The 24,806-nt window shown below is 40.7% G+C and overlaps 1 protein-coding gene across 6 annotated transcripts in view; it reads right to left on the reverse strand.

The window, feature by feature from the left end:
* ZRANB3 (zinc finger RANBP2-type containing 3) overlaps window positions 1-24,806 on the reverse strand; it is a 305,721-nt gene that overhangs the window by 196,132 nt on the left and 84,783 nt on the right. For 5 of the 6 annotated variants that reach the window (XM_062186061.1, XM_062186026.1, XM_062186034.1 and 2 more), the window contains exon 3: window positions 474-492. The exons of the other annotated variant lie outside the window; for it this stretch is intronic. In XM_062186061.1, the coding sequence (XP_062042045.1) occupies window positions 474-492 (19 nt within the window). The remainder of the gene's footprint in view (window positions 1-473; window positions 493-24,806) is intronic. 6 annotated transcript variants of the gene reach the window in all.

Genomic DNA, 24,806 nt, shown 5'->3' on the forward strand with positions numbered 1-24,806 from the left:
ATATATAAGTATATACCATTTAAATATAAAAAATTTGTGATATTAAAACACCATTTTAGCAATATGTTTCATACCTCTAGTAAATACTTAACTATTTCTCTTACAGTAAAATCTTAAAAAGTTTATCTTTTAAGCAAGCAGTACTATGACAGGTAGAAAGAAGAGTTCAGCTTTAGAGTATTATAATTCAAAGTACCCTCATGCATCCTCTGCAACAATACAAAATTTTGGGATCATCAATGTTAACATTAACATATGTTCTAGGTGCATGCCTTGCAAACACACACATACACTCACACACACAGAATTTATTCTCAGTCTTTCTCCCCTGCCCTCCTCATTCTTCATTTCTCTCTTTTCCCATATATAGACATATGTGGAAAAACAGAGGAAAGGAATAGACAGCGAATACTAGGCACCAAAAACTAGCTGTATAATTATATAAAAGACATAAAAATTATGAAAACACTTACTTCATCAGCCACCATACACCTAGAAAAAATAAAAACAAAACCAAATTAATTTCCTAATTATGAATATCAACCATTTTAAAAGTTCTGATTAAGTAACTTGCTACAAAATAGTTTACAAATGCTAATGTACTAAGCCAGAGAGAAGTGTTTTCAAGTGTGTGAGAACATGGGCCAGTGCTGAATTTATACAACTCTCCAGCTGTTAAGGGCATGTGGCTGTGTGGGAAAGTTAGAAATTCTGCTGTGCCATTCTCATGGCCTATCCATGGAGATGGCTAACGGCAAATAGGTAATGGCCAGTAACTTCCTTCAAACCTTAAGATCGGTCTTCCCCAAGATGGGAAGAACGTTTTATTGAAGTATAAGAAAAATAAATGTTCCGGTGAGCACTGTAAGGGGTCAAGTCCCTCCTCTCATAAGGATGCTGGTTTGAGTCCTGGCTGCTCCACCTCCGAGAAGATGCCTGATCCTTTGGTCCCTACAACCATGCGGGAGGCTTGGATGAAGCTCCTGAATCCTGGCTCTGGCCTGGCCCAGACTCATGAACCAATGGATAGAGGATTTCTCTTTCTCTTTCTCTCTTGCTCTCAATCTCTCTCTGTAATTCTACCTTTCAAATAAATTAAATAAATCTTTAAAAGACAAAAGAATGGGCCAGCGCTGTGATGTAGTGGACTAAGCCTCCATCTGTGGCACCCACATCCCATATGGGTGCCAGTTCGTGTCCCAGTTGTTTCTCTTTCCATCCAGCTCTCTGCTGTGTCCTTGGAAAGCAGTGGAAGATGGCCAAAGTCCTTGGGCCCCTGCACCTGTATGGGAGACCCAGAAGAAGTTCCTGGCTCCTGGCTTTGGATCAGCTCAGCTCTGGCCATTGAGGCCATTTGGGGAATGAACCAGAGGATGGAAGACCTTTCTGTCTCTCCCTCTCTGTCTGTAACACTACCTCTCAAATAAATAAATAAATAAATCTTTTTTTTTTAAAGAAAAATATGTTAATCACATGTTAGCACAAATTAAACACAATTATCTATGCTATAGTATATATGCTAAGCCCATTTTCAAACTGAGTTTGGATTCTGATTATGTTTGCTTAACATTCCCTTCTCTATTCTGTCTTATCAACTTATAGAAGTAAATTCTATCTATAGAAAATTGAGAAGAGATGACATAAATTAAGATCATAAATAGGGCCGGCGCCACAGCTCACTAGCCTAATCCTCTGCCTTGTGGCGCCAGCACACCGGGTTCTAGTCCCGGTCTGGGCGCCAGATTCTGTCCCGGTTGCTCCTCTTCCAGGCCAGCTCTCTGCTGTGGCCAGGGAGTGCAATGGAGGATGGCCCAAGCGCTTGGGCCCTGCACCCCATGGGAGACCAGGAGAAGCACCTGGCTCCTGCCATCAGATCAGTGCGGTGCACCGGCCACAGCGCACCAGCCGCGGCAGCCATTGGAGGGTAAACCAATGGCAAAGGAAGACCTTTCTCTCTGTCTCTCTCTCTCACTGTCCACTCTGCCTGTCAAAAAAAAAAAAAAAAAAAAGATCGTAAATAGAAAAAAGAAAGAATAGAGGAAACTAAGAACATGTAGAGTCAGGATCACCAGGGGTCTCTTATGGTGAGCACATTACTAGGAGAAGGACCAACCTATTAACTGAGGCACTCTGCACACCATCTTTAAAGTACTACTAAGAATTGGAAAGGAAGAAAGTCCCTGTTTCTATATGTTTCTTTTCTTTCTTTCTTTTTTTTTTTTTTTTTTTGACAGGCAGAGTGGATAGTGAGAGAGAGACAGAGAGAGACAGAGAGAAAGGTCTTCCTTTTTGCCGTTGGTTCACCCTCTAATGGCCGCTGCGGCCGGTGCATCGTGCTGATCCGAAGCCAGGAGCCAGGCACTTCTCCCAGTCTCCCATGCGGGTGCAGGGCCCAAGGACTTGGGCCATCCTCCACTGCCTTCCCGGGCCATAGCAGAGAGCTGACCTGGAAGAAGGGCAACCGGGATAGAATCCAGCGCCCCAACTGGGACTAGAACCCGGTGTGCTGGCGCCGCAAGGCGGAGGATTAGCCTGTTAAGCCACGGTGCCGGCCTCTTTTATTTCTAATACTATTACATAATCTTATAGGATTTATTTTAATATAAAATATAAATTAAGAATCTGGAGTGCATATATCAATAAGGAATAAGTTATATTAAGTGGAACACAGTTATTAAAAAGCCCAAAGATGCCAGATTACTCAATCAGTATCTTTATGGAAAAAATATAAATAGTTTGATTGACACGTAAAAGATATATTAAGAGTAAAAAGTTCCTACATTGTTTGTACAGAAAGCCTTAAAAATAGGAAATTAAAGTGCAATACTTGGAAAAATTCATTTTTTTTTCAGGGAAGATTCATCTGTACACTTACTTTTCCTTTAACTATCCAAGTCAAATTTGTTAAAAGTGTTCAGTACATTGTTTATTGAATAATACATTGTTTATTTGCCTGGCACTGTTCTGGTAATATAACAATTAATTAAAAAGCACTTGCCTCATGGAAAGTGATTGAAGAAAAATAAAGAAATATACGATTCAAGTGGTGCTAAGTGCTAATACAAAAACTCAAAGAGGATAAGATAGAATGGGAAATGTAGAGGACAAAGGAGCTATTTTACTTAGTGGTCAGGAAGAGCTCTCTGAAAAGGCAATCTGAATGGAGTAAGACATATGTTTAATGAGGAAGGAAATCTGGAGGAAGAATATTTTAAACAAAGTGATCAGTAAGTGCAAAGATGGTTATTATGTAGTTAAGGAACAGCCAAAACAGACAATGTGACTAAAGGAAAACAAGCATGGGGAAGTAGAAGAAAATAAAACTGGAAGACAGCTGGAGCCTGGGCCATGGAAAAATTTATAAGCAGTGGCATGGAGTTAGATTTTCTTAGACTCTTTTTAAGGAAAGTAATGCTTTATAATTTACAAAGAAAACTCTGGGATATAGAGAAACTATAGAAAGCAAGAGCAGTAAGAAGGTCATGCAGTAAACCAGAAGAGAAAAAAGGATGGAGGAGCGTGCATGTGCAGGTGGTGAGAGGTGGTTGTTTTAGGGCACATTTTGAAAGTAGAACCAGGGGGAGGCGGCAAGATGGCGGAATAGGCAGGGAGCACACTTAGTCCGGGGGGAGAGAAAGTTTAATATAAGTGGAGATACTGCAGGGTCAAGGAAGAGTAGGGGATGAAACAGCAGAGGAAACTCTTCTGGAACTAGTGATTCACAGTGGACCTGTGTGGAGAGCGTGGGAGCCCAAGTTCGGGACACCAGCGGCAGACTCAACGCACCAGCGCTGGAACGCGAGGTGAGCCAAACCTCCATAGCCCGAGATACCAGCAGGCAAGCGGAAAGAGGAGGCTAGAGGGAACGAGGCTTGAAACTCCGTGGGGAAAAGTTCACCAGGCTAACTAGAAGAGAGATAGGAAAAAAATAAAAAAAGTGACTGATACGGACACAAGTTTCTCTCTCTCCGCTCACCTCTCAAAGGCGAGCAAGACAGAGCAGGCGCCATTTTGGACATACGTCATAAGCAGGGCGACCTCAGGTCTGCACCAGCCCTGAGCCTAGCAGAAAAACCTGACTCTGGGGGAAGGGGTGAAATAACAGGAGATTAGCATCTAACTTGGCAACCCAGTGGGAGACTGCAGGAGAATTGGAGCCCACACTGAGGGCAGCACAGATTCCCTGTGTGGTCCTTGGGAAAGAGCTTCCGATCTCTGGCTCCTGTGGGTATATCATTTGCCTGCTAACTACCTCCAATTACGTTCAGCTGTGCGGAATTACTTCCCTTTTAAATCAAAAAAAGAAAGAGAGATTTACCACGCCTAACCTGGGAGTGTCATCTTTGACACACCCTCAACCCTGAGGAACCAAACACAGCTCTCAGTCCACACTCATCTCAAGCCTCTAAGGCTCCACTGAAAGCAGACAGTCCACTTAATATAGAGCCATAGTGTAATAAGAAAAAACACCACAGTGAAGAAACCAAATATCTCCAACATGCCAAACAACAAACGCAAAAACCAAGCTAACAAGAACAAGGAAGAAACTATGACGCCCCCAAATGAAAAAGACACCCCAATTCAAGATTATGAAGATGATGAGATCGAAGAAATGCAAGAAGCAGATCTCAAAAAATTGATAAGAACATTAAGAAGTTCTCAAAAACAAATTCTTGAACTACAGAAATCCTTCATGGACAAGATAGAAAATCTCTCTCGTGAAAGTGAAATATTAAGGAGGAATCAAAATGAAATGAAACAACTAGTAGAACAAGAAACTCTGATAGTGACTAGAAATCATAATGAAATAAAGAGTTCAATAGATCAAATGACAAACACATTAGAGAGCCTTAAAAACAGAATGGGCGAAGCAGAAGAGAGAATATCAGACTTAGAAGACAGAGAACAGGAAAGGAAACAGGCAAACCAAAGAAAAGAAGAAGAAATTAGAAATCTAAAAAATATTGTTGGGAATCTACAGGATACTATTAAAAAACCCAACATTCGGGTTCTAGGAGTTCCTGAAGGCATGGAAAGGGAGAAAGGATTAGAAGGCATTTTCAGTGAGATACTAGCAGAAAATTTCCCAGGTTTGGAGAAGGACAGAGGCATCTTAGTACAGGAAGCTTATAGAACCCCTAATAAACATGACCAAAAGAGATCCTCACCACGACATGTTGTAATCAAACTCACCACAGTGAAACATAAAGAAAAGATCCTAAAAGGTGCAAGAGAGAAACGTCAGACCACTCTTAGAGGATCTCCAATTAGACTCACAGCAGACTTCTCATCAGAAACCCTACAAGCTAGAAGGGAATGGCGAGACATAGCCCAGGTACTAAGAGAGAAAAACTGCCAGCCCAGAATACTATATCCTGCAAAGCTCTCATTTGTGAATGAAGGTGAAATTAAGACTTTTCATAGCAAACAGAAACTGAAAGAATTTGTTGCCACTCACCCTGCCCTGCAAAAGATGCTTAAAGATGTCTTACACACAGAAACACAGAAACATGGTCACCAATATGAAAGAAATTAAAGGAAGGAAACCTCACAGCAAAAGATCACAGGAAGCTCAATTTCTCTTTGACATAGAATTAAACTCTGATGCTCTGTTAAAGCAATGTGTTAAAGTAATCTATTATGTTCTCTTGATGTCTGTTACCAAACTTTAAGTTTCTATAATGGAAAATGCTATTAATACAAATGTTTGAGAATTAAAAAGTCTAATGATCTTGTGTTACTAGACATGATAGTTATCTTAATGAGAAAGCCCCAGAGGCTTAAAGGGTTAAATACTTGTAAAATCCTACAGGTGCTTTCAAAAATACTGTGAAGTAAGCAAGTGCCTCTTGTTGGTTGCTGAGTTTATAATTTTAAACATGGCGACTTAAAGTCTTTTGTCATCCACAGTTATATATGATCTGCTGCTCATAAAACTAAAGCGTTGTTGGTTCTGTGTTTAGCTGTCCTCCTATAGGTTCCTATGGACTTTTTCCAGCCACTTTTATTGTATTCAGTACTTTGGGATGGCTCTGTAAACAGATGAAGCCAATAATGTATTAACAGTACCAACTGAGAGAAAGTATGGTTCACTGAGGTTACTAAAAAGAAAAAGCAATTCAAATCAATTGGCGATCTACAAAAAGAGTTAAAGATTTTAAAAGCTATTATTAAAATTGCTATATTGGTCTATTATACTATATTATATGTGTGTACATATTGTATGTCCACATGGGGAAATTTTATTAAGAGTTTTATTTTAAATGGCTTATAGATAAGACTGTCCATAAATTTAAGCTGCTAAAATCAATCAAAGATACATTTTAATTTGTGTAACCTGAATCTGTGTATCATATGTTTTAGACTTGTTGGTAGAAAGAAACTAAAAACATTTTAGATGGTTGTGCTTAAGTTTACTGGCTAAACAAACTACACCATGTTAGATATTTAAGAGGTGTTTTCAAATACATGATTCTTAAAATTTATAGAAGGCATTGGACCTTCTGGTAAATGTTTTCTTAAGTTGTTATCTAATGGTTGAAACGGTTTGCTAAGTATTCATGTGATATTGCTATTGTCAGCAAGCGATCTAGAACTTGCTCCCTCACTTCTCTATTCTAAGCCCAACTTGTTCTTTCATTTCTCTATTCTCTTCAAGGTAGGAAACTAATTCTATTATGAAGGAATCTGTAGGATGCACAATTTAATCTTTAGACCTTATAAAAGAGATGGCTAACATTTTTCTGCAATAGCATAGCCAAAATAAGAACTTAAATAATAATCTCATAGCTAGATTCACTTCGCCATCAGCGAAGTATACAGTAAGTAGAAAAAACCTCCCTTTCAGACCAAAGGGAAAGAAAGTTTTAAAGTGAGAATATAATTTTCCTCATGGGCATTGTCTACCTTAGAAAAACTACTACAGAACATGCCTGTGACTATAGACTTGTAGTTCAGGCCACCGAAGATTAGAGATGGGAAACGGGCACTCCCTTGACTTGCATCCTCTGGTCTGCTTTAACAAAAACCAGGAGGAAAAGAAAGCTCGGCATCAGAAGCAATGGGTGGCAGGCCTATTAATGGCTGATTTGTACAGTGATCTGCCCTCAAGGAGACCCAACAGGCCAGTCCACTGCAGTGGCTTTCAATGTGGTAAGCCTGGGCTTCAGCAGAAGTCAGCTTGTGAAGAGCCCTGGCAGCTCTGCCAAGAGTTGGATCACTGGAAATGGACCTGCCCTGGAGTCGAAGGATGCCCAGGTCAGAGCCACAGATCTTATTGGCTCTAAGCTGAGAAGCCCTTCACTCAGCCCAACTTCCAAAGGGACCACTGCAGCTGAGGGGATGGTCAGGTGGGGTCAGCAACATTGCAGGCAGAACTGTAAATTTCTTGTTAGAGATGCCCCCTGCCTTTACCTGGCCAGCTCTCCTCCCAGGCCGGCCAAGTAGTGAAAGTCAACAGAGTGCCTTCCCCTAGGAGGTTCACACCTCCCTTAGGATGTACCCCATGTGAAGAGATAGATAGGTCTGGGCCTCTGAACTTACAAGGCCTAAAGCCCACCAGATTATTATCAAGCCCCTTCTATCAGGTTCTATTTGCCTCTCAATCAGAAAAATTACTTGTAGCTTAGACAGCACCTTTCTTAGCTCCTCTAATAACGACTCTGTCCTTTGTTCTAGGCCCTGTCTAGTGCACTTGGGCCTCATTCCTTTGTAATCATAACCTCTACTCTACCACCAATGGCTCTACTCCCAACCTGTGTGTACTGATGGTCCTCTTCCCCACTTAATGCTGTATAATTGTTCAAACCTGGTAAATGCCACTCTTAGGATCATTGGTTACTATCCTCACTCTGTCTTTTATGACCTTGTCTAAATATGAGCAGAGTCGGCAAACTTGGAAGGCTTCCATAGCCTTGGCAACTCATGACGACAGCCTAGGATGGTTACTGGCACCATAAACTAGAGTGTCAATTTGTTGGGTCAACAACAGGAGCCACTGTGCACTTGCTCCTCATGTGGAATCTCTGTCCTTAATGTGCTGTACATTGTGATTTAATGCTATAACTAGTACTCAAACAGTATGTTTCACTTTGTGTTTCTATGTGGGTGCAAACTGTTGAAATCTTTATACTAAATTGATCTTCTGTATATAAAGAGAATTGAAAATGAATCTTGATGCAAATGGAAGGGGAAAGGGAGCGGGAGAGGGGAGGGTTGCGGGTGGGAGGGAAGTTATGGGGGGGGGAAGCCATTGTAATCCATAAGCTGTACACTGGAAATTTATATTCATTAAATAAAAGTTTAAAAAAAAAAAAAAAGAGATGGCTAACATTTTTCTGCAATAGCATAGCCAAAATAAGAACTTAAATAATAATCTCATAGCTAGATTCACTTCGCCATCAGCGAAGTATACAGTAAGTAGAAAAAACCTCCCTTTCAGACCAAAGGGAAAGAAAGTTTTAAAGTGAGAATATAATTTTCCTCATGGGCATTGTCTACCTTAGAAAAACTACTACAGAACATGCCTGTGACTATAGACTTGTAGTTCAGGCCACCGAAGATTAGAGATGGGACACGGGCACTCCCTTGACTTGCATCCTCTGGTCTGCTTTAACACAAACCAGGAGGAAAAGAAAGCTCGGCATCAGAAGCAATGGGTGGCAGGCCTATTAATGGCTGATCTGTACAGTGATCTGCCCTCAAGGAGACCCAACAGGCCAGTCCACTGCAGTAGCTTTCAATGTGGTAAGCCTGGGCTTCAGCAGAAGTCAGCTTGTGAAGAGCCCTGGCAGCTCTGCCAAGAGTTGGATCACTGGAAATGGACCTGCCCTGGAGTCGAAGGATGCCCAGGTCAGAGCCACAGATCTTATTGGCTCTAAGCTGAAAAGCCCTTCACTCAGCCCAACTTCCAAAGTGACCACTGCAGCTGAGGGGATGGTCAGGTGGGGTCAGCAACATTGCAGGCAGAACTGTAAATTTCTAGTTAGAGATGCCCCCTGCCTTCACCTGGCCAGCTCTCCTCCCAGGCCAGCCAAGTAATGAAAGTCAACAGAGTGCCTTCCCCTAGGAGGTTCACACCTCCCTTAGGATATACCCCATGTGAAGAGATAGATAGGTCTGGGCCTCTGAATTTACAAGGCCTAAAGCCCACCAGATTATTATCAAGCCCCTTCTATCAGGTTCTATTTGCCTCTCAATCAGAAAACTTAATTGTAGCTTAGACAGCACCTTTCTTAGCTCCTCTAATAATGACTCTGTCCTTTGTTCTAGGCCCTGTCTAGTGCACTTGGGCCTCATTCCTTTGTAATCATAACCTCTACTCTACCACCATTGGCTCTACTTCCAACATGTGTGTACTGATGGTCCTCTTCCCCAGTTAATGCTGTATAATTGTTCAAACCTGGTAAATGCCACTCTTAGGATCATTGGTTACTATCCTCACTCTGTCTTTTATGACCTTGTCTAAATATGATCAGAGTCGGCAAACTTGGAAGGCTTCCATAGCCTTGGCAACTCATGACGACAGCCTAGGATGGTTACTGGCGCCATAAACTAGAGTGTCAATTTGTTGGGTCAACAACAGGAGCCACTGTGCACTTGCTCCTCATGTGGGATCTCTGTCCTTAATGTGCTGTACATTGTGATTTAATGCTATAACTAGTACTCAAACAGTATGTTTCACTTTGTGTTTCTATGTGGGTGCAAACTGTTGAAATCTTTATACTAAATTGATCTTCTGTATATAAAGAGAATTGAAAATGAATCTTGATGCAAATGGAAAGGGAGAGGGAGCGGGAGAGGGGAGGGTTGTGGGTGGGAGGGAAGTTATGGGGGGGGGGGAAGCCATTGTAATCCATAAGCTGTACACTGGAAACTTATATTCATTAAATAAAAGTTAAAAAAAAAAAAGAAAGTAGAACCAGTAAAATATGCTGATTGGGATGAGGATACAAATGAGAAAGAAGTTAAGAATATTCTTAACATGTTAGCATAAGCAATAAAATATGAAGAAAGAATGGTGGTGGTGCCATTTACAGATAGAAGACAGACTGGGAGAGTTACAGTTTTGGAAATGACAGAAGTCCAGTCTGCAAAGGCAACTTTTATGATAGTTATTACATCTCCAAATCAGACTGTTGAGTAAATCACTGGATATTGGAGTCGGGGGAGTTGTAGACTGGAGATAACAAATTTGAGAACCATCAGAATATAAATGACATTGGAATCAGTGACGATTTAGTGTATTCGAAACATATCAACCTAACTGTGGTTTATTTCTTTCTTTGTCCAATTTCAACTTCTTCAATTTCTAAATTGAGTTGCTCACAGCTGCAGATTACTGGATAAGATTTAGGACACTAGTATGTAGCTAACCTGCTCTTCATAGGGAACTGGCATGCAGCTAAACTGTCCTGAGGGTGGCTAACTAATTGTAAAGCCGTTTGAGAGCCCTGGGCAAAAACTGAGGGCTGTGGGTCACGGGTTATATAGCTCGGCTTTTTGTTATCTGAAAACTTTCTGGGTAAGATCAACTTGGATTCCTCTGAATGCGCTAGATTTTCCTAACATGAAGTCGGTTCATGGGTCCTGCTTTCTTCAGACATTGATAAAGATTAAGTAGATAAATGGCATGAGGCATTCTTCAGCGATCTCCAGCAGGGGCAGACCTAATCCAGCCTCTGAGATTCCTGTAGTTGAGGATAGTTCAGCAACCAGACCAGATTTCCAGCTTATCAGATAACAGTAATTGACCCACTAGGAGGCCTCAACATTTGAAAGAGTGAGTAATCAACATATCTAGTGGAAAAAGTGCTAGAAAAGATAGGCAAACACAAAAATTGTCAGAGCACTTAGGTAAATTCAAAGTACCAACACACACACACACACACTCACACTCTAAAGCTCATGTTCAGACCAAATGTTCAGACCAAAACCATGTTCAGACCAAAATGAGTAGATCAGTTTTTATAAAAGATGATCATTATCAACAGCTGAATACGAGACAAGAAAATGTAGTGTATCTCAGTGCACTGAAAAGAAAACTAAATCAACTGAAATAGCACTCATTGGCCTCAGCAGACGACATGCCATCCACACTCCGTGGCCACATGAGCCTGTGTCAGCAAGCACCAAAAGCACCTAGGAGGCCGAGGTAATGGTGGTGGCAGGAAACACCACAGGATCAACTTGGACAAATACCATCCAGATTACTTTGGCAAAGCTGGTATGAGGCATTACCACTTAAAGAGGAACCAGAGCTTCTGTCCACTGTCAACCTTGATAAGTTGTGGCTCTTGGTCAGTGAGCAGACATGGGTAAATGCTGCCAAAAACAAGCCTGGAGCTGCTCCCATCACTGAGGTGGTGTGACTGGACTGTCACAAAGTTCTGGGGAAGGGGATGCTCCCAGAGCAGCCTGTCATCACCAAGGCCAAATTCCTCCAGAGAAGAACTGAGGAGAAGACTGAGGGTGTGAGGGCAGCCTGTGTCCTGGTAGCTTGAAGCCACATGATTCACTTAATGCTAACAAATGCTTTTCAAAAAGTAAAACAATAAACTGAAACAGTGAAGAAAAAGAAAACAAAACATTTGAAGGATAGTTCCAAAAAAATATGAAAAATGGATGTTTTAAAGAGGAAAGGATATATATGGAAGACAAGCAGAAATTGCAAAAATAAAGGAACATTTCTATAGGTGGAAGAAAGATCTTTGATGGATAAATGAAAAGAGAAACCAAGTTGCAGGTTGGATTGAAGAGAAAAACAAGATTCTGCTGATACCCTTATAAAATTAGTTAATCTTAAGACTAAAACCTTGTAAGTGTCCAGACAGAACAACTACCCACAGAGGGCAAAACAAGGGTTTCATTAGTCTTATCATCAGCACTGGAAACTACAAAGCAATGAACAGTATCTAGACTACTTGACAGAAGAAATTATGGATCTAATACCCAGCAAAGATACCCTTTATTTGGAAGAGATGGAAAAATGATATTTGGGACTTACCAAGATCTCTTATAGTATATCACTCATGCAAACCATTGAAGGAAAAACACTTAAGAAAATAACCAACCAGTAAACACATTTTAACACAAATTCGAGACAGGAGAAGATGAAAAGGAAATATGGTTAGCAATTAACCTTGACAGGTGACAACTTAAAGGGTGATGGTGTATTCTAAATTGACTTTAGAAACAGAAGGAACACAATCTGAAAATCCAGATGTGCAAAAGTGAAGGGAAGTAACGGAGGAGAGGAGGTTCTGAAGGTTTTCTATAGTAAAATACCAGATATGTGATATTTTGTCAGGAGACTAGATGAGATCACTTAGGGAGGAAGAGAATAAGGAGAAAGCAGAGAGGAAAGGGGAATTGTCCAATGAGTACAGACTTTCAGCTTTGCAAGATGAAAAAGTTGCAGAGCTCTGCTGCACAACAGGGAAACACAATTAACACTATTGTACTGTATATTGAAGATGGTAAATTTTATATGTTATATGACTTTTCTACAATGGGAAAATAAAGTATATAAAGAAGACAGTCACATTCTAAGCCCTGGAGCACTCCAATAATTAGAGGTCACAACGGATTCAGCAAATGAGACTGAGAAGCAATATCCAGTTAGGTAGAAAGATACTTGAAGAACACGGTACCTTAGAAGCCAAGGAAAGGGACTTTTCAAAAAGAAAGGATTGAACAATTATAGCAAATACTGCTAGATGTCTAATGAGGACAGAGAAATGACCATTTGATTGGGCAAGAGAGTATTCATAGCAATGACAACCATAATTCTGATGGACTGGTAGGAGACAAAGCCTCACATGAATGGGTTCAAGAGATATGAGAAGCCAAAAAAGAGAGAAAGTGAGTACAGATTACTGTCACAGAGAGTTATCCTGTGGCTGAGACAATGAAATGGGATAGTAGCTGGCAAGAAAGCTAAGGTCAAGAGAAAAAAAAATTTAAATATTTACTTTATTTATTTGAAAAAAAGAGTTACAGAGAGAGCCAGAGTGAGAGAGAGAGAGAGAGAGAGAGAGAGTCTTCCATCTGCTGGTTCACTACCCAGATGACTGCAACGGTCAGAGCTGCACTGATCCAAAGCCAGAAGCCAGGAGCTTCTTCCAGGTCTCTCACATGGGTGCAAGGGCCCAAGAACTTGGGCCATCTTCCACTGCCTTCCCAGACCATAGCAGAGAGCTGGATTGGAAGTGGAGCAGCCAGGATTTGAACCAGCACCCATATAGGATGACGGTGCTGCAGGCTGGGGCTTTAACCTGCTGCATCACAGCATAGTGCCAAGAGAAAATTTTTTAAAAAGATAAGTTATAGGTGACTTAATAAGTTCCCTATTGACTTCATGAGTGTGGCATCTGTAGGCTGATATAAATGTAAATCAGATGTTGAGGATTCAATTCAACAATAAATAAAAATAAGAAAACAACTATGCATAAAGATAACAGAAGTAGAAAAGAATGGAGCTCTTAAGTGTAAATTATGGAGACAGGGGAGAAATTTTTTATGGCCAGAATCTTGAAAAATATTCTATTTTAGAAAGCAAAGGGAGGAACTTTAAGAACATAAGGAGGGAGAGTACAAGGACTGGGGTTAAAAAAAGCCCAGGTAACAGACATTCAAATGCTACAAAGATGTTGCACAGGAGGAGGGCTAAAAGGCCTCCACACTGTTATTGGCAGGTTACTTGTTAGCATCATGCAGAAGTGGTTAAGAAGGCTGTGAGCAGAGAAAAATGGAGGCAACAGATATATTGTAGTAAGGAAGAAATTGTGGGGCCAGTGCTGTGGCATAGTAGGCTGTCTCCACCTGCGGTGCCAGTATCCCATATGGGCACCAGCTCATGTCCAAGCTGCTCCTCTTCTGATCCAGCTCTCTGCTTATGGCCTGGGAAAGCAATGGAAGACTGCTCAAGTCCTTGGACCCCTGTACCCATGTGGGAGAACTGAAAGAAACTGGCTTTGGCTTAACCCAGCTCTGGCCATCGTGGCCATTTGAGGAGTGAACCAGTAGACCTTTCTCTCTCTGTAACTCTGCCTCTCAAATAAATAAATCTTTTTAAAAAATTTGTTAGCATGGATTAAAAATAGGGCAGTAGGGGCTGGTGGTATGGCATGGAGGGTTAAGCTTCTGCCTGGGGTGCTAGCATCCCATGTGGGCACTGGTTCCAGCCCCAGCTGCTCCACTTCCAATCCAACTCCCTGCTGATGCACCTAGGAAGGCAGCAGAGGATGCCCCAAGTACATGGGCCCTGCACCCACATGGGTGACCTGGAGGATGACCCTAGCTCCTGACTTTGGCCTGGCACCAGCCCAGATTATTGTGGCCATTTGGGGAGTGAACTAGCAAATGGAAGATTCTCTCTCTCTTCCCCCTTCTCTCTCTTCCTCTCTCCCTCTTTGCCCTTCTTTCTCTGTATCTCTACCTTTGAAATAAATTAATTTTTTTAAAAAAGGAGGACAGTCGCTATAGAACTTGTTGCAAATCTGAATACACGGAGAAGTCAACAATGAGAAAGACAGTGAGAAACAAAAGTAATGAAGACTGTAATATGCCACTATAAATTAAAAAGGAAAAATGTGGTTAATATAATTTCCCACTTTATAGAAAGTATAAACCATGTTCGGTTAAACTAGAGTCTTCTTTGTAAAGGGAAAGCTGCCTATAATCACAGTTATGCATAAAAATAGCTTTTCCCCCGCTGGGAAAGGCAAATTGGATCCAAGTTAGAGGATATTAACCTACAACTAAAAAAGAAAACTTCTTTCATTAAAGACTATTCGTTGTACTTGCCAAAGCTAGTTTGTGTGCCAACAGCTATACAATTCTATCTGAATTTTACATGGAGTTCAGTACTCCATTGTTACAAAAAAAATAAATAATATTCTTTGTTCCAAATTCACTGTTAATTGCTTGAATTGTAATTTATCCACTTGGCTACAGACTTCAGAAAGCAACTTTCCATTTCACTGAGTTGCTTCCAAAACCTTGAGGCTCCTTACATTAATCATCCACTTAAAATATCAATACATACGTAAGTCAGTGTTTGCAGCAGCCATATCTTTGGGTGCACATGTTCATTGTTTGTTATTTTTAATCCAAATTCTGATACAGATAGAAAATAGAACACTGAACAGCATTATACTCCTCTGAAATCACTTTATAAACCAGCTAAATGGCTATTCAAAGACCCACAAAATTGAACACTTTGTTTTTCTAACCTGAAACTTTTCTTAAATTTCTTTACATAAAAAACATTTTTCTATGATTGACATCCCTATCTCTTTTGAATAAATTATATATATGAAAACAGCAAGCTTCTCTAAGACAATATTTGAATTATAGTTTTGTGGGTCTTTGATCAATGCTAACAATTAATTTTATGCACTTCTTCTTACAGACCATGCTACAGGGACCCTGGGTTCAGTGGATAAAGTTATGACCTTTTTTTTCAGCCACAGCAAGGCATTAAAGCCCAATATGATAAAATGCTTTCATTTTTATCAATTTTTTGAATTGGTGACACATTCCTATGTATATAATTCAAGAGGTATGAAAGGGGACAGTCTTTCTCTACTCCTCATTCCTCAAGACTGTGTTATGTACTGGCTGCTCTGGAGGCAAAAATTTACCAATTTCTCTGTACTGTTATAGAACTACCTGCTATATGTACAAATTATTTTTATGCATGTGTGTCATAAGTAACCTATGATTTACACATTTTCTAACCTTGTGTAAAGTAAAAAATGTACACAAAATAGACATGAAAAATAAGGAAAAATTTTGGTTGAAAATAAAAGAATCATTTGCTTTAGAAAATGGTGAGTATACTGTAGGAAGGTACTTTAAAAAGTTCATGAAAAAAAGAAGTAAAAGCAAGTTTATTTTGGCACAAAAAATTTTTGAAATCTATGCATATGTGAACTCTTCAAAAAGTTCAAGGAAAATATGTATTATGAAAACACTGTACATATTTCAAATTTTCACATCAAGATAGTTTATATTATAATTCTAATTTTAAAAATTTATTTATTTTTACTTATTTTAAAATCAGAGAGACAGAGAAAGAGACACAGACAAACAAAGACATTCGATCCACTGGCTCACTCTCCCCACATGCCCACAACTGCTAGAGCTGGGCCATGGTGAAGCCAGGAGTCAGGAACTCCATCTGGGTCTCCGATGGGTGTGGCAGGGACCCAAGTACTTGAGTCATCACCCGATGCCCACTAGGTTGCACATTATCAGGAGGCTGGATTGGAAGTGGACGCAGTACGCAAAACAGACGTTCCAGATGGGATTCCAGTGTCTTAAGGGGCAGCTTAGTTTGCTGCAACACAATGCCTGTCCCAATACAATTTTTTTCACGAATTTTTTGAAGTACCTTCATATATGGTCTGGAAAGCTTCAGCTTCAGATCGTACCAGGCTCAGACCATTTCTATTGCATGGAACAGCTCATCTGAACCTTCCAGCTGCTCCTGATTTTCCACTAAGCTTTCATTTCTACCATTCCCCCAGGAGCTCCTTCTCTGCCCACTTAAATGTTGAATCTTTACTCATTTTCACTTTTTGTTTCCCTGAAATTCCTGGTTATATCATGCATTCTCACAGTTTTAAATACTACTTATACAAAAGTCCTACCTAAATCTTGTATGTTTGCCTGAAATATGCTCCAAATCACATGTAAAACCTCCTGTTAGACAAATTTTTTCCTGGGTATTTTGAAGACACAACATGCAACGCATGTTGATATTTTAAACTAATACTAGTTAAGCCATTAAAGGTCAATTTTTAAGTATCTAAAGAGATTATATAAGCAATTTATTTCTGGCCTGAGATTTATTTCTGGTCAGAGATTTCTGTATTTAAACTATAAAACAAATAATACTTATTTTGATTGCATGTCAAATCAGCCCATTGCATTCTGTTAAAGCTTAATTATAAATCTTCAAGTTACCCATCTTCCTATTTCTATCTATGTTATGAAAAGGACTCAGTGAAGTAATGAACAAATTAAGTAAGATAGTACTTTATAAAATGGAAAGTTACCATAAAGCATTTATTGTTGTTATGATAGTGGTAATAAGTTTTGTTCAATATAAACCAAATAACCATGTCTACTGTTGGTAAACAAGTATTGGCAATGGATGCAGGGGAATTGCAGAGGATGGCAGTTTTAAATTTAGCTGTTGTAATCTGAAGAATGTGACTAACTTTAAAAACTGAATTTTTGAAAAAGGAGATTTATTTATTTGAAAGGCAGAATTACACAGAGAGGAGAGACACAGATTCACTGTGTTCCACCTGCAGCTTCACTCCCTAAATGGCTGCAACAGCCAGGGCAGGGCCAGACCAAAGCCAGGAGCTTCATTCGGGTCTCCCACATGGGCACAGAGACCAAAGCACTTTATTTCTCAAGCATATTAGCAAGGAACTGGATCAGAAGTGGAGCTACCGGGACTTCTGGTGCTCATGTGGGATGCCCCGTTCCAGGTGGCAGCTTAACCTGCTATCCACAATGCCAACCTGAAAAAAAAAAAAAACTGGTTATATAAACATGTTTCTCTTAGGATGGAGGGCAAAAACAGAAACTCAACCCTAAATGGCTTAGTCACTAAAGAGAATTAATATATCACACATTATATATAACAGTAGTAGGATTGATGCAGACTTCAATTCAGTGACCTTCTCATGTCACATTTCTACCCAACCATCCTCAGCAGCTCCACACATCATATCCTCAGCCACCAATGCTCAGAAGCACAATGGAAGTTAAACCAAAAGAATGCTACAGTCTGTTAATAGAGAAGGAAGGAAAAGGCTTTAGGTGAACCCACATCTGCTGCAAATTACAACTTTGAAAAGCAAATCAAAATAACAGCTAGTGTTTTGTTTTAATTCTTTTTGCAACCCCTTATGAAACATCAATCATACACAGGAAAGACAAAAAAGCATGTAATAATTTCAAAGTACATAAGAGAAGAAGGTTAATACAAATAAATGCCTCTGTCTACCAAAAACCTAATGAATTTTTTACAAGAATTGCTTTCTCTGTTCATGAGCTTTAGAAAACTAAACTAGGCTCTAATACTTGATAATGTCTTGGAAATATGCTTCATTAGTCTGATTCCATTAGCAAAAAATTGCCCTATAACTTTTACTAATAAAGAACAAAACATGAAATAGTGTCTGCAACCTAGTAAATGGTTAGGAAAAAAGGGGTATCTCAGCGGTTTTAGCGAATTATTGTTTTCAGGATGTTACGTAATTCTCACTGGGTCATTATTTCACATATTAGCTTTTACACAATCATTATACTTATTTTTAAAATTATTGGTTGCCAAAAATCCAAGATTACTGAATAGGGAAAAGATATGATGATTCTGTCCAGGGAAAACAGCAGAAGAAAAGCGGAGGAAGTGCATTGCCAAGGGAGAGCTGGAGAGATGTTCGCAGTGAGAATCCCACAGAAAGAAGAGGGATGCCATGGAGCAGCAAGGAAAGAGCGGCCGTGCCGCAGCAAGGGAGGACATCACACAGGCCTGCCAACTGGGCGCTGGAGGAGACCCCAGCTTCTGAGAGCAAAGGCACCAGCAACTGGCTGGGAGAAGACACCATCTTGAAACCAGTAGAGACTGCAGTGGCTCTTGCATGTGCAGGAGATTTTACCAGAGAGAAAAATTGGCTTTTCCCACCAACTTTGAGTCTGGCTTGGAAGGTGGACAGGGGCTGGGCACCCACTGAGCACCGTGAGGTGCCCATCCTCTCAACCTATCACAGGCTCTGGGGCTCAAACTGCCAGGCAGAGCACCTACAGACAGCTGACCCTGGGAATGCCTCTGATCTCTCAGTGGAAAGGGCAAGAGGGGACCCTCTGCACCCCATGACTGTGGGAGCCTTGTGTACTGTGACTGTGGGAATTCTATGACTGTACCATAGGGTGCAGTGTGCAGTTGGGTCTCTGAGAAATCACTGTCTGGCATCAGTGACTCAGAGCTCCCTGACTGCCTTGGATGGGTCATTGCAGAGGGTTCCATGTCCATACTGAGGTCTGCACAGATCCCTTGTGAGGATTAAATGCCAGCACAGGTGACAGTTATATACCACCATGGACTAAACCCAGGCATTAATCACCTTGGAAGAAAGGAGGTGAGGGTGTGATTACGCTTTCCCACTTCTGGGAATTTACCCGAACACGAAAAAGAAATCTGTACCCCCATGCTCACTGCAGCTCAATTCACAATAGCTAAGCTACGGAATTAACACACATGCCCATCAACTGATAACAGGATTACAAAATTATGGTATATATACACTATGGAATACTACTCAGTTGTAAAAATAAATGAAATTCTGTCTTTTACAGAAAAATGGATGCAACTGAAAACCACTATACTTAGTGCAATAAGCCACTCCCCAAAAGACAAATAGCATGTTTTCCTTGATTTGTGATAACTAATGGAGTACAAAATAATTTAATGTATATGAGTGAAAATGACAATTTGAGAACTGGTTGTTGTTTACAGCCTTATTACTATTGAGGAACAGTGCCCCCCACCCCCATTCTTGCTATCTGTTGAATTCGTTATTTAGTGTAGGGTTAATCTTATGATTATAAAATAAACTGAAACGATGTCATTGTAAAAAATTAAAAAAAGAATACAAAAGAAAGGAGGAGGGAGGGTGAGAGCATGAGTGGGAGGGAGGGAGGATAGGGTGGGAAGTTTCACTATGCTCCTAAACCTAGTAATATGAAATACATGAAATTTGTTCCTCTTATATAAATTTTTAAAAAATAAATGAATAAAAAAAAAAGAGAAAACACTACAGGTCAAAAAGTTGATTACCCTTGCAGCGATCAGTGAAGCTTTATGTATATACTATATATGTATGTGTGTGTTCTCTTTATTTGAAAGGCAGTGTGACCAGGGGTGGGGGTGACAGAGAGAGAAGTATCTTCTACCCACTGGCTTACTCCCCAAATACCCACAACAGTCAGGGTAAACCAGGCTAAAGCCAAGAATGAGGACTCTATCTGGGTCTCTCACATGTGTGGCAGGAACTCAAATACTTGGGTCATCATCTGCTGCCTCCAGGTTCATTAGCAGGAAGCTGCATTATAAGTGTAGAGTAGCCGAGACTCAAAACAAGTACTCTATATATGGAATTCGGGTATTCTGAGTGGTAGGTCAGCACTGCCCACTGCACCACAATGCCCACCCTGGTTAAAAACTAAAATAATCTAGTTTACATAAAAATGCCACAAAGAACAATGACAGGTCTGCTTGATATATTTTCCATGATTTTATAAAGAGTAAAATTGATTTACAGTACTAGAATTGAGTCATTAATGCAGTCATAACTGATACTAAATATGGTTTTATTGCAAACTGTGAGCCTTTCTCAGAGCATAACAGTACACTTAACTTTTTATTATAAAACAAGCTTGTTAGTCTAGATTTTTAATTTCTTGAATTGTATGCTACAAAAACCTGAGCATTCTACTATAATCTGTCTTGTAGAACTGTGGGAGACAACTGAGGCAAGTATATATCAAAAATTGTTTTTCTTTTTTAAAAATTAATTTATCTATTTTTTAACTTTTATTTAATAAATATAAATTTCCAATGTACAGCTTATGGATTACAATGGCTTCCCCCTCCCATAACTTCCCTCCCACCTGCAAACCTCTCATCTCCCTCTCCCTCTCCCCTTCCATTCACATCAAGGTTCATTTTCAATTCTCTTTATATACAGAAGATCAATTTAGTATATATTAAGTAAGGATTTCAACAGTTTGCACCCACATAGAAACACAAAGTGAAACATGCTGTTTGAGTACTAGTTATAGCATTAAATCAAACTGTACAGCACATTAAGGACAGAGATCCCACATGAGGAGCAAGTGCACAGTGACTCCTGTTGTTGACCCAACAAATTGACACTCTAGTTTATGGTGCCAGTAACCACCCTAGGCTGTCGTCATGAGTTGCCAAGGCTATGGAAGCCTTCCAAGTTCCCCGACTCTGATCATATTTAGACAAGGTCATAAAGGACAGGGTGAGGATAGTAACCAATGATCCTAAGAGTGGCAGTAACCAGGTCTGAACAATTATACAGCATTAACTGGGGAAGAGGACCATCAGTACACACAGGTTGGGAGTAGAGCCATTGGTGGTAGAGTAGAGGTTATGATTATGAAGGAATGAGGTCCAAGTGCGCTAGACAGGGTTTAGAACAAAGGACAGAGTCATTATTAGAGGAACTAAGAAAGGTGCTGTCTAAGCTACAATTAAGTTTTCTGATTGAGAGGCAAATAGAACCTGACAGAAGGGGCTTGATAATAATCTGGTGGGCTTTAGGCCTTGTGAGTTAAGAGGCCCAGACCTATCTATCTCTTCACATGGGTACATCCTAAGGGAGGTGTGAACCTCCTAGGGGAAGGCACTCTGTTGACTTTCATTACTTGGCTGGGCTGGGAGCAGAGCTGGCCAGGTAAAGGCAGGTGGCATCTCTAACAAGAAATTTACAGTTCTGCCTGCAATGTTGCTGGTCAACATTGCAGGCAGAACTGTAAATTTATCTATTTTTAATTTATTTGATAGGCAGAGAGACAGAGACAGACAGTACTCTTACCTGCTGATTCACTCCCCAAATGCCTGCAAAAGCTGAAGCAGCACCAGGCCAAAGCCAGAAGTCAAGTCAATCTAGGTCCCTCATGTGGGTGGCAAGAACCTAACTATTTGAACCATCAACAGCTGCCTTCCCAAGTAGCATTAACAGGAAACTAGAATCAGGAACAAAGGCAGGACTTGATCCCAAGTACTCTGAAAAGGGATTCCAAGCAGCATATTAACCACTGTGCCAAACACTCCCATTGCTTTTCAATTTCAATAACCACCAGATACATATTGTTTATTTTGTCATTCACCAAACAAATCTTTCAGCATCAAGGAAAGTACTAAGCTTTTATTCTGAGCAAGAGTAAAGACATAAATAAGTAAGTTGTGTTGAATACTACTGATGTTGGGTGAGTATTTAGCCTGCTCACTAAAAGCCCAGCATCTCATACTGCAGAGCTTGAGTGGAATGGGCTCCCAGCTCTGGCTTCTGCCTGTCCCAGTGTGGGGAGTGGACCAGCAGATGGGAACTCTCTGTCTGGCTCTCCCTATGCTTCTCAAATAAATATAGAAAAATTAATGATGTTATTGTAGGAGCTTATTTAGACAGAGGAGTGCCACTTCTATTCAGATGTGATACACTGAGAAAGATGCTCTAAAACAGTACAATACTGGCTGGATTCAAGGAGAATGCATCACCCTAGAGTGGGTTCTCATTTCTGAGTTATCATCAAATTCATTTCAAAGGAAAAGTATCTTCCAAAAGTCCACTGTTTATTTTAAAGTTGTTATTATGTTAAATATGTACAATCCAAAACTAGAAGCAAATTCCATAAGTGTATAGCTTTTAAAAATATGTTGAAATGAGAACATATTTACAAAATTAAATATAGGGCTCAGGGCGTTAAGCCGCCATCTGTAGTGCCAGAATCCCGATGGGCACTGGTTCAAGTCCCAGCTACTCCACTGCCAATCCAGCTCCCAGCTAATATGCTTGGGAAAGCAGCAGAGGAGGCCCTGAGTGCTTCGGCCCCTACACTCACATGGGAGGCCCAGATGAAGCTCCTGGCTCCTGGCTTCAGTCTGGCCCAGCTGTGGCTATTGCAGCCATTTGGGAAGTGAACCAGTGATGGAAGACTTACAAAATGAACACTATCTGAAGTTATAGTTTTTTTTTTTTTCCCCAAGATTTTTTACTTATCTATTTGAAAAGTAGAGTTACAGACAGAGAGAGGGAGAGAGAGAGAGAGAAAGGTCTTCCATCTGGAGGTTCACCCCCCAGATGGCAACAGTGGCCAGAGCTATGGGTATATACTAAAAAATTTGAAAGCGTGACCTTAAAGAGATAATTGCTCATCCATGTTTATAGCTGCTTTATTTGCAAGTCTTAAAACCACATGACCGGGGCCAGCGCTGTGGCACAGCAGGTTAAAGCCCTGGCCTAAAGCATCGGCATCTCATATGGGCGCCAGTTCTAATCCCAACTGCTCCACTTCAATCCAGCTCTCCACTACGGCCTGGGAAGGCAGAAGAAGATGGCCCAAGTCCTTGGGCCCCTGTACCCATGTGGGAGGTGCAGAAGAAGTTCCTGGCTCCTGACTTTGGATCAGCTCAGCTCTCGCCTTTGCAGCCATCTGGGGCGTGGACCATCAGATGGAAGACCTCTTTCTGTTGCTCTTCCTCTACCCCTCTTTGTAAATCTTTCAAATAAATTAAATCTTAAAAAAAAAAAAAAAAAAACAAAACAAAACAAAAAAAAAACCATGTGTCCATAGGCCAATGAACAGAAAAGCAAAATGTGGTATATATACGGAGTGGAATATTAGTTAGCCTTCCAAAGGAAATAAATTCTGATATTTGCTATAACATAAACTAAATTTGAGTATATTATGCTACTGAAATAAACCAGTCCTCCCAAAAAATATCTATTTTATTATATATAATAGTATATATTATTCCTGTTAATATGAGATATTTAGTCATCCAAGTCACAGAAAGTAAAAGAGTAGCTGCCAGAGACTGGAGAGCAGGGATATGGGAGTTATTTTTTTTTTAAAGATTATATTTTATTTATTTGGAAGACAGGGTTACAGAGAGAGGTAGAGACAGAGAGAGAGGTCTCCCATCCGCTGGTTCACTCCCCAGATGGCTGCAGCGGCCAGAGCTGCGCCGATCTAAAGCCAGGAGCCAGGAGCCAGGAGCTTCCTCCGAGTCTGCCACATGGGTGCAGGGGCCCAAGGACCCCAGCCATCCTCTACTGCTTTCTAAGGCCACAGCAGAGAGTTGGATCAAAAGAGGAGCAGCTGGGGCTAGAACTGGTGCCCATATGGGATGCCGGTGCTTCAGGTCAGGGCTTTAACCCACTGCGCCACAGCACCAGCCCCAGGGAGCTATTTTTCATAGGTTTAACGTTTCAGTTTTATTAGATGAAGAGAATTATGAAGACAGATAGTATATTTTTTTTGTAGATTTATTTATTTACTTGAAAGTCAGAGTTACACAGAGAAAGAAAGAGGGGGGGGGGGTCTTCAATTCACTGGTTCACTCCCCAGATGGCCACAATGGCTGGAGCTGCGCCAATCCAAAGCCATGAGCCAGGAGCTTCTTCTAGGTCTCCCAAGCAGGTTCAGGGGCCCAAGGACTTGGGCCATCTTCTACTGCTTTCCCAAGCCATAGCAGAGAGCTATGGAAGATTGGAAGATGAGCAGCCAGGACTGGAACTGATGCACATATGGTATGCCAGCACTGTAGGCGGTGGCTATGCCGCTATGCCACAGTGCCAGCCCCGACAGCTAGTATATTTTAAAGTGGTTTAGGGGTTGGCATCTGTGGCATGGTGGGTTAAGCTGCTGCTAGGGTCACCTACATCCTACAGCAAAGTGCTCAGGTTCAAGTGCTGGCTCTGCTCTCCATTCCAGCTTCCTGCAAATGTGCAGCCTGGAAGGCAGCAGCTGACACTCAAGTTGTTGATTCCCTGACATCTAATGGGAGACCCGGGTGGAATTCTTGACTCTTGGCTTCTCCCTGACCCAGAACAGGCTGTTGTGGGCATTTGGGAGTGAACCAGAAAGTAGATCTCTCTTTTCTTTATTTCTCTCTCTCTCCCTGTCACCCTGCCTTCCAACTAAACTTTCAAAAAAAAAAAAAAAAGGCTATGATAGTCATGTATATT

This window comes from Lepus europaeus, chromosome 1 (genome assembly GCF_033115175.1).
Source record: "Lepus europaeus isolate LE1 chromosome 1, mLepTim1.pri, whole genome shotgun sequence".
In the NCBI taxonomy this organism is placed as follows: domain Eukaryota; kingdom Metazoa; phylum Chordata; class Mammalia; order Lagomorpha; family Leporidae; genus Lepus; species Lepus europaeus.